General features: G+C 41.7%; 1 protein-coding gene across 9 annotated transcripts in view; it reads right to left on the bottom strand.

The window, feature by feature from the left end:
- BCOR (BCL6 corepressor) overlaps positions 1 to 13,253 on the bottom strand; it is a 98,259-nt gene that overhangs the window by 42,697 nt on the left and 42,309 nt on the right. For 8 of the 9 annotated variants that reach the window (XM_081858852.1, XM_081858849.1, XM_081858856.1 and 5 more), the window contains exons 3-6: positions 12,287 to 12,365; positions 7,901 to 10,705; positions 7,211 to 7,264; positions 6,579 to 6,762 (exon numbers count right to left, since the gene is read on the bottom strand). In XM_081858852.1, the coding sequence (XP_081714978.1) occupies positions 6,579 to 6,762; positions 7,211 to 7,264; positions 7,901 to 10,705; positions 12,287 to 12,365 (3,122 nt within the window). The remainder of the gene's footprint in view (positions 1 to 6,578; positions 6,763 to 7,210; positions 7,265 to 7,900; positions 10,706 to 12,286; positions 12,366 to 13,253) is intronic. The other variant, XM_081858855.1, reaches the window with a different exon arrangement.

The raw sequence follows: 13,253 nt of genomic DNA, 5'->3' as shown, positions 1-13,253 counted from the left end.
TTTACCAGGATTTTTTATTTTTAACTTGGGTTTTTTAAAAATAATAATAATAATAATAAAAGTTTGCCATAGGTATGCAAGAGCCCGAAAGGAGACAGCTAACAGTTCCCATAAGGGCCTGAGAACATTCTGTCCAATCTCAGATCTACAAACGAAAAAAGCAAAGCAAAGAAATCTACCAGTCCAGAAGGTAAGAGGCAGCAGAATTAAGTGGTAAAGTGGACTATAATATAGCACTTCAGATGGCAAGTGAGGTTACCATTTGTAAATGCCCCCACCTCACAGGAAAAAATTCCTGCCAGGAAAAAAACTAACATAGTAGAGAGAAAGAATCTCACTGGCCTTTATAGTTTTCTAATTGTAGACCGTTGTATTTGAGGGCCTTTTTACACATAGAAAAACCTTCAAAAAAGAAACCTCACCTCACTATAGTCTGTGTACAATCCATTCTGTTGTATGTGTAAACCCTTTTTCCAAGTCACATTGTACATAAGAATAGTGAACTCTCAGGACCCATCTTTATGTAGCCAAAAGAACCACCATCCACACACAAGAGGGAGGTATCAAAAGGCTTGTGGAAGCCCCAAGGTGTGTGGACATACAACAAAAATATTTAGGGGGCGGGGGAGGAAGGGAATGAAAAACCACCCAAAACAGCCCAACAAGGACAGAGCTTGCTCAATGGCCACAAAACAATGAATGTCTGGCGAGGGGCAGAAAATTGGGTAGCAGGCAGAATGGAGACCTTTGGGAGAGACATGGCTGGCTGGAATCCTGAATAGGAATACTCCACACTGCAATGTTTTGTTAAGCTCCCAGCTATGCTACTAAAGATCAAAATGTTATCCAGATTTAAGGCTCTCATAAACGTGGTAACATTAGATGTAAGACACTGATCAACTGAATAACAGCAACTCTCCATGGGAAAAGCTGAACCTGAAAACTTTCTGACCACATCAGGTACTTATGCCAATTGGCATGATGAATGTCAGGTGCTTAGGTTCAAAATGCCCTGAAGTACCAAAAACCTAGCGCTAAAGGCTTTCTGCTTAGCTGTCTTTACTAGCTGCTGTTGCAAGGAGCAAAAAGTGAATAGATGTGGCAAACTTTTGTAGTGATGCTGTGAAAACTTTCCGTGCTTTGCAGGCATAGTAACCATAGACATCACCACATCAAAGAAAAATGCACTTTTAAACATCTCGTCTACCACATTGGTTTTAATACGTTTATTAATTTTAAAAAACTTTATGCAATCAGCCTTCCTTTACCACCTTCAGACAGCTTAGTCTACAGTAGTCTCATTTTTTCATTTTGCTGAAATCAATACAGTCGTACCTTGGTTCACGAATTCCTTGTGAGTCAAACGTTTTGGCTCCCGAACGCCACAAACCCAAGAAGTAAGTGTTCTGGTTTGCAAATGTTCTTTGGAACCCGAATGTCCAATGTGGCTTCTGCAGCTTCCGGTTGGCTGCAGGAGCTTCCTGCAGCCAATCAGAAGCCGTGCTTTTCGAACGTATTGGAAGTCGAACAGACTTCCGGAACAGATTCTGTTCAACTTCTGAGGTATCACTGTATGTCTATTCCCTAAGGCCTAAGCAGAACAGAATTGACAAGATCCCAGGCTTTGTGTGTTGAAACTTTTTTGCAAAGCTAAGCCCTGTGATGTGCACAAAACTTTTATTTTGTAAACACCTTATCAGTCCACACATAAACAAATATCACAAACTGCCACATCAAAGTAACTTGAAGTTAATCACATTACATTGAAGTTAAGAACAGAGCTATATAGGACAGTCACTGTGGGGATCAACAACCCTATGGCACCTTTGCCTCCCTGCAGAGATAACATTTGATAGTATTTACTATGCGCATCAAGATAATCAGGTAGTGAGTTGTCCTGACCTTCCCCCTTCAATGGCCACCAATTGCGTGGAGCAGAAGCAGGAAGATTCTCCTGATGGCCCTGATTGATGCAGTGAGTACAGCTGAATCTAATAGCCGCAGGAAATTAAAACCTTGCCACAGGATGCCAATCCCCTGGCAACAGCAATATGTAATCTGGCTCCAAGACATAGTGTAATCCATTTTATCAACTATTTGCTTCTTGCACACAGGTGTTCTAAATACAGCAAATTTTAAAGAACTGATAAAATCCTGTTAGTTCACAGCAAACCTAAAAGTGCAGCTACTCCACCCCTCTCACCTTTTGCAAAAGCAAATGAAAATAGCAGAAAACATACAATGCCCAATTTCATTTTCAGGGACCCTGTTGTACGTTCCATCCTCAAGAGAGGCTAGATTGGTGCGTCCAGGACTTCCGGGTCGGCGCCATCGCCGAATGGCGGACTCCCTCCGAGCTCCGGAGGGAGCCTGCACGGCAGGGGCTGGGTCCTACCGCACCGGCGATGCGGGGACCCTTAAAAACCACGGCCACGGGGGCCGTGGACATGGAGACTCGGCTGACACCGTCAGCGCCCTCCCGACTCGTGAAGGAGCCTTTTTAAAGGCTACGGATCGGGTGCCGGGGAGAAGCGTGGTGTTTTGAGTCCTCTGCTATCCCTGCCGTGCGAAGCCGCATGCCATTCGGCGGAGAGCGCTGGCTTCTTCCTTTGAAAATTCGGACCTAAAAGAACAACCTGTAAGTAATTGGAACTTGGATTAAAAAGAGGGACAAAAATTTTAAAAATTTCGGAGCGAGCGGGGGAGGCGCAAAAAAGGAAGTCAGCCACCCCCTCCATTGTAGAAGGGTCAAAGCAAAGGATCTGATAACTAAGATCGGAGTAACATCATTTTGGCAAGTTTTTAACCTCACGAGTGAAGAATATGAGATTGAGCTGGAGGAGGAAAGTAGAATTCGGACTTAAAAACAACCCCCCCTGGAACCCCGGGAGCGATCGATGACGGAGTTTGGAGAGGAGAAAGGCAAGTTTTGACAGCTGTCAAAGAGCTGTCAAAGCGGAAAATAAGACAGAGACTATGTTACAAGGACTTTGCTGGTTATATTTGTTATAAATTGGATACAAATTGTTTTAAATATGGATTACAAAGTTACTAGGGCTAATGGATGCGATCTGGAAGAGAACTCAGTTTTTGCAATCCACCTAGAGGAGCCGAGGGATATTACAAGTTTTAGCTGGAAATTGGAACTGAACTGTTTATCTCCTGGGAAACTGCAGAAATGGAACATTATTATGACTACAGAGGCCACTACATCGAAGAAGACAATGGAATCATCTGTTGTGGAATGAAAGGAACTTGACGTAATGTTTTGTTTCTGAATAACAAGCCTCTGTAAAGGAACTAACTTTTGGAATTAGGACATTTGTGCAGGAAAACAGGGACAGAAAGAAATAGAAAGAGGAGTCTGATCAATAAGAACAACAAAATAACAAGAATTGGACCAAGTCAAAAGTGGGGACATTTGGGACATCCAGATTTGACAAGCTTAAGGATTATAATTTGGAGTTTTTCACTCCTGGATATAAAAATCTGGATGGAAAAAATGGGCCTCTCTTTGAGACAGAATCCTTCCATGATTGGACATTCGAAATTAAAGAGGACTGGCAAAGGACTATGATTTAGAGAGACGTGGAAATATCGGACATTGAGGAACATTGGGAACGCAACCGGGAAAAGGGGGGGTGGGAAATGTGGAATCCTTAAAGGCGTAAACTATGTTTTATTTAGGCTATATACATCTATATGGTATTTTAAAGTGGGGAACTCGTGGTGGGAATAAGCCGATTTTAGGGGAATGGAAAATAATGTTGTTGTTTTTTTTAAAAAAAAAAATTGGGTTAAGGATAACAAGTTTGAATTGAGGAGAAGAACTTGTTGAGATTATTTGAGAGATTTGGAATACAAGGGGGGGAGGGAAGGGGAAGTCCTGAAAGGATGTAATTGGAAAAAGATTTGAAATTGGATGTTTTATTAATTTGTAATTAATTGGAAAATTTTAATAAATATTATTAAAAAAAAAAAAAATAGATTGGTGCGTCCAATTGGTGGCACTCGCTCCCTAGTTTTAGGCAGGCTGTAAAAACTGTTTATACTGCCTGGTGTTCATTGGATTTGAATTCCACTCTGATTTTGTTTTGGCCGCTCCTTTTTTTAAAAAACAAAAAAACCCAATAATAAATAATAATAATAGCAACAACTGAAATCTTTTAAAAAACAAAAAAAACCCAATAATAAATAATAATAATAGCAACAACTGAAATCTTTGAAATGTTGTTGGTGTTGTCAATAATAATAAATAATTTTAGTAACAACAACATCCCAAAGATTTCAGTGCCTTTGAAAACAATGGAGCCTTGAAGAATGAGGCATCATAGCAAGGAGTAAATGTCAACTTGGAAGAAAAAAATGCCACTGCTGGATAACGTAAAGTGTCAAGTTACGGTCGATCTTACATAAAGCTTGACACTTGCATGCATAGAAGAACAGTTGCAGTGGAGTAAATAACCTGAATCGTGTTCCTAGATAACCCATTGCAACAGAATTAGTCTTCACATCCGCACGATCACAGCAACATGGTGCTCCCTTCACAAAACATATGTTTGCCTCCCTGCAGCATGATATGCACCCAATCAACCTCCATGTTGAGAGACCTTTTTGTCTCCTCCCTTCTTTTATTCAAACCCTGATTTGTCCTTCCCTTCCTTCCTTACACCATTAGTTTCTTGGGCTCCAGCTGCCTTTGAAAAAGACAGCTCTTCTACTGCTTGATGAGGATGTGTATGAATTGCCCCTCCACCCACTGTATCAGCTGGGGGAATAGACACAGACTGTAACTGCTTTCCTTTTAACTGAACAGCACTTTTGAGTTTTCAGGGCTCATGGGGAGTGCACTGAAACACAAGCAGTTACTGAAACTGAAGGAAGCCACAAAGAGGAGGAGGAGGAGGAGCAAGCAGAATGGAGCATCAGGTCTCCAGGTTCAGAAGGAAGCCTAGGATGCCTTCTTCAACTACCTGAACTCTGCTGAGCACAGCTGAGAAGAGAAGACTCTCTTCAAGAGTCTTAGCCTAGCCAAGTGCTCCCCAACCTTGTTCTGTGCTGGATTAACAGTGTTTATCAAATACAGGCAACAACTGGTTTACACAGGGGTTACGTTCCTGCCTGCCCCCTTTCCCCAGGCACTCTCAGGTCACCGCAATGCGAGGTTGCACGTCAATGGAAGCACGCAAATCATTGCCTGTAGATCTGGATTTTATAGATGAATATATGAATTTGTGGCCAACCCATTATGAGATAGCAACTTGTAATTAACATCTCTTATTGACTCAGTTTACCAGCCATGGCAGACCAGCCCCCACAAAGTTACACACACTCTAAAGAACACCCATTTTTCTATTAGCAAGTTTGTGGGAAGGGAGAAGTAATAGGTTATCACATCTGAAGAGGTTTGGATACACTGAGGCGACAAACCCTCCAATCTTTTTGTTCATTGCACACTTACTGCTGCTGAAATCACTAGAAATTAGCAGGCACTTCTTCCATTCTAATGGTGGGAAAAATACAGCCCAAATCAAGAACAAACAACCCCCAATTTTAAAAGATAAAAGGCAGCTGTTGGGGCACTAGATTGGCTCCACCAGTATGGCCAGGCTGCGTTGGCCTCACCACTGCCCAGCTCCCACACCACCCTGGTAAGCAGCAAGCAGCAGTGCTAGCAGGAGTTCAGAACCACGGTGCTGCCACACCAGCTGGCCCTGTTGATTCATGGCATAGTTTTATTCTTTACTGGTCTGATGGAAGTTGACAAGCCTATGAATGGAAAATTTGTGCACAGAACAGTTTGCTGATATGGAGGGAGAGGGCAGGCTTCTACTACACAATACAGATCACCACATTGCAGTGGCTTTCTGCAAAAAAAGCAAAAACACACACACAATGTTAATGTTCAAACTCTTCAAATAACTAAATGGAAGGTTTTCTGATTATATGACTTAACTCAACCCTCCCATTACCTGTCTTCCTTTCTCCCTGCTTAAGACAACAGAGAACCCACACTAAGACCGACGCAACTTTTAAGCTACACAAACGACGAGCTGCAGTTGACAAATGTTTACATGAAAGAAACTTGTTTTCACTTCTTGTCAAGGGAAACTTAGTGGGCGATATGCAACATTAGTCATATTCAGAAAAGACCCACTGACATCTACTGTTATCAAATGGTCTACTCTATGACTAATGTTGTATATCACCCAGTAGGTATTGCTATGACTGTGCAGCAGCTATTTGGAGCTGAATGCTTTAACATCTACGTACAGTGGTACCTCGGATTAAGTACTTAATTCGTTCCGGAGGTCCGTTCTTAACCTGAAACTGTTCTTAACCTAAAGCACCACTTTAGCTAATGGGACCTCCTGCTGCTGCCGCACCGCCGCCACAGTGTTCTGTTCTCATCCTGAAACAAAGTTCTTAACCCGAGGTAATATTTCTGGGTTAGCGGAGCCTGTAACCTGAAGCATATGTCACCCGAGGTACCACTGTAATGGCATCGTCATGTTTTGCTCTAAATGACTACAGGAGGCACACAGAAATTTCAAAAAGGCATATAAAACTTTGCTTACATCTGTCATTGTCATTTTGCCCGGCAATGGCATCTTCCAAAGTGACAGACTTAGGTTTCTTTTCATTATTTCCTTTCAAGTTTTCCCAGTCTGCTTGGTTGAATCTGCAGACCTCCGGGTCTTTGGTTGCTACGTGGCCTTCTCTCTCTTTCATCTCCAACTCTGAGAAGCGCATCATTGCACGCTAGAAAGAGAATTGATATGGGGGAAAAAGACACCTCACAATAAGAGCTACTTCATTTACCTTACGTTCTATGAAAAGTATTTCCAAAAGAAAATATCTCCTCAAACCCAAAGTTTTGAGATACACACAATTCTATATAAAGTTTTAAAATGCCATATGTTCAATATGCAAGGCATGTAGTATCTATACACAAATAATATACAGTTCTTCCATATATAAAAGTAAATAACTATATATATATATATATATATATATATATATATATATATATATATATATATGTATTAAAAAGCATTGTCTTTTGAGAGGTATAACAAAGAAACAAAACATAAACTGTACAATGAATAAAGACGACCATGGCCCACAACTTCCCTTTGTGTACTTGGAAATGAAATTTTAACTCAAAGGTTTATGCAAGATTCTAGTAATAAAAATTTGAAGAACTGACCTCACAGTAAGCAGCAGGTAGACATAAAATACTGTCCTCTTGTAATCCTTCCATCTATGTAATTAAAATGGGCACTCAATGGATCATTTAAATTTTAGATAATTTCATCCATTTTTATAAGCATCAACTAATTCTTTCTTTTTTTAACAACGCAAAACAATTTGGCTTAACTCATTCTTTCACAAATCTAAAAAATAACCTACAATACTTGGCATCATTCAACGTCAAATTCACTACAGCTTCTATTCCTTTAAGCTACATTTCTGCTTGGTAAAGAAGTTGCATTAAACCCGCTAACATATGGCTGCTACTCCTTTTTAATCAAATGTCCTGTATGAAATAATCATCAGAACTTCTGCCTTTCCTTTGGTTCTTAATAGTGCTAGCCAAACACAGGCAAGCTATAGCAAACTACCTTTAAAAACAAACATGTCATGCATTCTTCAGCTTCCTTTCACTACTACATGTTATGCTTATGAGATTAAATTATTTGTTACACCAATTAACTACATATAATTCTTATCTATTAACGCTCCAATACCCCTGGCTTCATAGCAGAACCCGAATATACACAAGATTACCACTGCTAGTTAAGTTCAAGATAGACTTATAGAGTTGTACATATTTCATTCTCAACTGTGAACTGTGTTTTTTTAAAAACTGCTTTGGTAGTTAAGCCTCAGAACTCACCTGCAGAGCCCGCTGTTCTCGACTAAGTTGGCTAGAATCTGCATACAGTTCTGTCGTAACACACTTGAATCGATCACCTACGTAACCAGCAGAGTTTGCGATTCTCTTTGCCAGGTTAGATGGCTTAGGTTTCAGGAATTTGCCGTCATTAGGTTCCGCGCCCTCAATTCCCTCTTTGGCGTATGCCTGACTGACTTCCATACTTGACTGCGTGTTTCCCATACAAAGCTGTTTAGCATCATCTGGCATTTTGCAAAAGGACATAGCTAGGCCATCGTTTCCGTGAGCAGCCTCCAAGAACACAGAGGAAGTGGGAACCGTTAACCTCTCCCTATTCTGGCTCAAGGAAAGGTCCTCTTTCCTTAAGTTGAACATTGATGGGTGTGGGCTCTGGGCTTGCTTGAAGTTATAAACTTCATGGAAATTGCTTCTCCCACAGTCTTCCCTCATCACAATGAAATCTCTGTGGGGGAAGCCTTGTTCTACCTTGTGCTTTGTGGGGTCACTTGCTTGATTACTGCTTTCAACAGGAAAGCTAGGTTTCATCAGGTTCGTTTCACCTTTCACATCTTGCTCCTCTCTTGGTTCTGCAAACAGGTGCTTGTCACTTTTGGTAGTATTTTTACCATGACTTGAACTTTGGTGCAATTTCGCGTTTCTGTCTGCAGGTACTTCAAAATGTAGTTTTGTGCTGGTTTCCAGCATCTCGGGCAATCGGTTTCTCAAGGCAGGGTCTTCATAACGGAGCCGTTCATGCGATCTAGACCTCCTTTCCGATTTCTCATCTTTCAGCTCCAAAGCTGTATGGGGTAACAGCATTGGGTGTACCATACCCATACCCAAAGCATCCTGGTAGGTCATGAACTCACCTCTGCTGGCTGGCAGGCTGTATGGAATGGTAGGTTTGGGAGCTAGATGTCCAGGGAAAAGACTCCCATTGGGTAACAGAACAGGGTGAGGATATACAGGTCCTTTCCCATGTAGAGACAAAGGGCCTATAGCTAAGCCTTCTGGAACTGGATATGGGAGATAGCTTCTCGGATAGGGCAATGGTGGAGATCGGAATGCATCATTCGGAGGGAAAAATATGGAAGTTGGTGCAAGGGTGTTCTCATTTGCTTTGAAGATAGGTTCTGGATTATTGCATTTAGCTGCCTTATTACTATGCTTTGAAGACACTGCTGCTAAAGGTTGTCCTATGTGCTGTATGACAGATGCAGTGGTCTCTACTGAGCTAGTCGTCTTAGGGCAATCAACATTGGCATTTGGAGCAGGAGAAGCAGATGCTGGGCGACCTCCGCTGGATACAGACCCTGAAATATTACTGACAACTGCTTCTGTACCCCCCATCCTAGGGCAAGAGGAACTCCGCTGTTGTGGCGTCACCCAGTCCAATGCTTTGTTTTTCAACTGCATGTTTTTACCACCGTTATCTTCATTGGGACCTGGACCAGGAACAACCCAGGAGGAAGGCGCCGTGCTGATTATTTCAGGTCTATAGACAGGGCAACCACTTCCAGGAGAAATGGTTTCTTTTGGAAGATCACCTCCAGGTAAAACCAAGCCACTTCCGGCCCTGCTATGAACCAGCACAGTTGGCGCCATTTTCTTAACATGATCAGATTTGGTTGTCTCCATGTCAACAACTTTTGATGACAAATCCAATGGTTTGTCTATAATCTCTTTGGTAACAGTTTGTTGTTTTTCTAACAGTGGAGGGGATCTGCTGTCCTTCCTGTCGTGACCTGTTTTCCTTGCATGCACTGTAGGCTGCTGAGAGATTTCGCCTGTGTCGTGTGTTTTAGGAGCTTTCCCCCCGGAGACTCTTTGAGGAAACTCATTGCTTACATTCACGTATGGCTTTGGGAGTGTAACTGAAGAAGGAGACGTCGAAATCCTGGAAAAGTGTTTCTGAAACTCTGAGTAAGCATCCCCAACCTGCGGAGGGAGGTGAACTCTAGGTGATGGTCTCGGTGAATGAGACAAGAGAACAGTGGGGTCTGTTGGCATATTATTAGCCGCTGGCTTTGCAGATGGGACTCTGGGAGGCTTGCTATTCTGGATATGTGGATAGGCATGAGAGTCCACAGGAGTTCCGGGGCCGACTCCCATCTTCCAAGACAAGCTCTTTTCTGGACAGTGTCCTAGAGGGGGAATAGCTGGAGCTGCGGTTGCAGCAGAGATCCTCATTGGTGAAGCTAACGATGATGGAATGTGGGGAGCAACATAATGAGAAGGTGGCAAGTATAAAAAACGTTCACCATTTGTACATACGGGCGAGTAGGTCAGATGCTGTGGCAAGCTGTAATTGGACTGCTGAGGTAGCAAGGCCTTATACATGTTCAACGAATACTTATTTGGTGATTCGAGAAAAGGATAAATAGCACCCTCCATGTAAGGATTTACCCAGGGTAGCCTTAGGTAACTAGCACCATTGACATTGAGAGGACTCGGTTTGTCACTTGAGCTTCTGTCCAAGCCTAAGGTCTCCCCAGTTGGAAGCGAACTTTTTTGTATTCCAGGTGGCGTTTTGTACATAGCACTGAAGCCATTTGGGGGTTTTCCAGCTGCATTTTCAATTGCTTCAGTGGGATTAGACTTGAACTGCATCTCTGGATTTCTTTCAGGAGCAAATCCAAGGCCAGCAATAGCACTTGTAGCGTCCCGGGGCTTGTCTGAGCCAAGTCCACATAAACTGGAATAGACAATACTGCTGGGGACTCTAAGCCCTTCCCGCATAAGTCCAGACCGGTCCATGCTCAGAGCTGCAAGGCTGTCAATGCGATGCACTGCCGTGGCATCCACCTTTGTGAAATAAGAGAGAGGTGACTTTGGCATTTAGTCAAGTACTATTCAAGGCTACAGGTACTTTAAAAAAAAACATTGCGGGAAACAAAAGGAAGCAAATACATTGTTTTTATTGTGAAAAACTAACGTGGGCTGATTAAACTGATAAATGCAGAGGAATAAAGTAAATCAAATTTTAAAATTTTTGCCTGCTTCATTCTTCTGTCTGTGGAGTCTGAGACCTGCCAAGTTTGATTCTTATTTTTTCAGTAAGATTAGTTTAATAGGTCTCTAGATCCTTTCATACTTAGCAAAACATCTACATGGATTTTAGGATAATATCCTAAAATCTTTGCTACTCAACCAACTGTCCCGTTAAAAAAAATTGATTTCCAGAACCATGGGTGTACTCGTTTCCTACTAGGGACATTTCATAAGGTATGCTTACGGAGGGAGGGGAGGTCCCTCAGATGCAAAGTTATTTATATTCCAAAAATCATTTAAATCAAACAATGACATTGAGTCTTTTTTTACTTCCGTTCCTCTGCTTATTGATAGCCAAAATAAGTGATATTTAGGCTGCAATATTATATATACTTACCTGGGAGAAAGTCCCATTGAACTCAATGGGGCTGACTTCCAAGTAGACACATATAGCATTGTACTGTTAATAACTTTTATAGGCCAGCAGAGGAGCTAAACTGCTGCCTTTCGCAGCATCCTCATATGAACAAAGAGGAGCTTGCGGGAAAGGAGAAAGCAAGATCACGTAATGTAGTTGTATTACAGGGTATAGGGTGGTGTATAAGTTGAAAGAAGAAGAAGAAGAGGAGGAAGAGGAAGAAACAGAAACACTGGTCTCTCCTCTTTTCCAAATGTTTGCTCCTAGACAAGATGAGAGAAGGTAGGCTACCCAATTCTAAGAAGCAAAACACACTACAGAGAAAGCAGGCAAAGGCCTTGGCTCCACAGTCCTTCAAAGCCCCAAGAAAAAACAACAGCCCTGGGCAGTGCTTTTTCCCAGGGGTACTCAGGGGTACACAGCCCCAACACCTTTTTTTCTAGAATAAAAGCATTGGCCCTGGGGCACTCTCTCTCAAATCTCATTCCTAGGCACTCAGCCAGCCCCCAACTGCAGATTGTACTTGTTCTAGTTGTTACAGTTTTATTATATTTATATCCCACCATTCTTTCAAGGAGCCTGTGACATCTTTAGGATCATCTTTAGGTGGTTCCTCTCTAGACACTGAAACTATAGCAAAGGCTCACACACCCCATTCTGTCCACCCAAGGCTACCAGCTGTCAGTCACTGAAATTCTCAGAAGGCTAATTGAAATATGCCAAGCGATGTTATTTAGAGCAATCATGACTGAGAGCGTTCATGATGTGCTACTAAGCATATGACGAAGTAAAAAAATGCTTAAGACTCAGATACTAGAAATATATACAAAAGGATGCAACCGTAACCTGATATTTGAATGCCACCTCTGGTTAGAAGCAACTTTCATTAGTCCCAAATAGTTATTTGAAACTGAAGCCATAGCACAAAAATCCAGAGAAAAACCTTTTGTCATCAAACGGAACTATCAGTTTCTTACCACACTGTGGTTCAGGTGATTTTCTTCCCTTAATTCCAACCTGCTTTTCGAAGCATCTCCATCATTAACTGGGATTTTCCTATTTTCAAGAGATATTTTTAAAAAGTGACTTACAGACACAACGTTAATGGTTTGACATTTTGATCTGACTGCAGTGTTTCTATTAAAATACCTTTATCAATACATCAGTGCAGAAGAAAATTAACAGATTTGCCCTCTAATTGGGCTTTTTCTCTCTCTATAGAGTTCAGGGATGAAAAAATGTTTTTGGACTTTATTTCCAGTTAAGGAGTTTTGCTAAAGCAATACATGGTAGTAAATAGTTACAGATAGGTAGCCGTGTTGGTCTGCCATAGTCAAAACAAAACAAATTCCTTCCAGTAGCACCTTAAAGACCAACTAAGTCAGTTCTTGGTATGAGCTTTCGTGTGCATGCACACTTGGTATCTGAAGAAGTGTGCATGCACACGAAAGCTCATACCAAGAACTGACTTAGTTGGTCTTTAAGGTGCTACTGGAAGGAATTTGTTTTGTTATGGTAGTAAATACTCTTTCTTTCTTTCTTTAGAAACAAACAACCCTGTATAGTATCATTTATATACAGATATATATATACACACACACACACACACACACATATACAGAGACAGGAAAAACCCACACACTTCTAATATCATACAAATGTCAGCTGTTCAGTGCTGAAGAAGGAACCATACATCTGTGTGTTAGCAGCGTAGCAGCTCAGGGACTTGTTATCACAGAAAACACAGATAAAAGAATGCACCTCAGTGCCAACTTTCAAATCCCAGGGACACAATTGCTGACATACAGCAGAAGGGAAGTTTCATCATTACCCAGAAGGATATTTAAAGTGGTGGCACTATCAATTTTTAAAGTAATAGCAACACCCACATTATTGTTACAACCCACACCTACTGGAATAGCCACAGGATGCAATTGGATAGAA

The sequence above is a fragment of the Podarcis erhardii genome, assembly GCF_964252035.2.
Source record: "Podarcis erhardii genome assembly, chromosome: 4".
In the NCBI taxonomy this organism is placed as follows: domain Eukaryota; kingdom Metazoa; phylum Chordata; class Lepidosauria; order Squamata; family Lacertidae; genus Podarcis; species Podarcis erhardii.
This window is presented reverse-complemented; position numbering and strand designations above follow the sequence as displayed.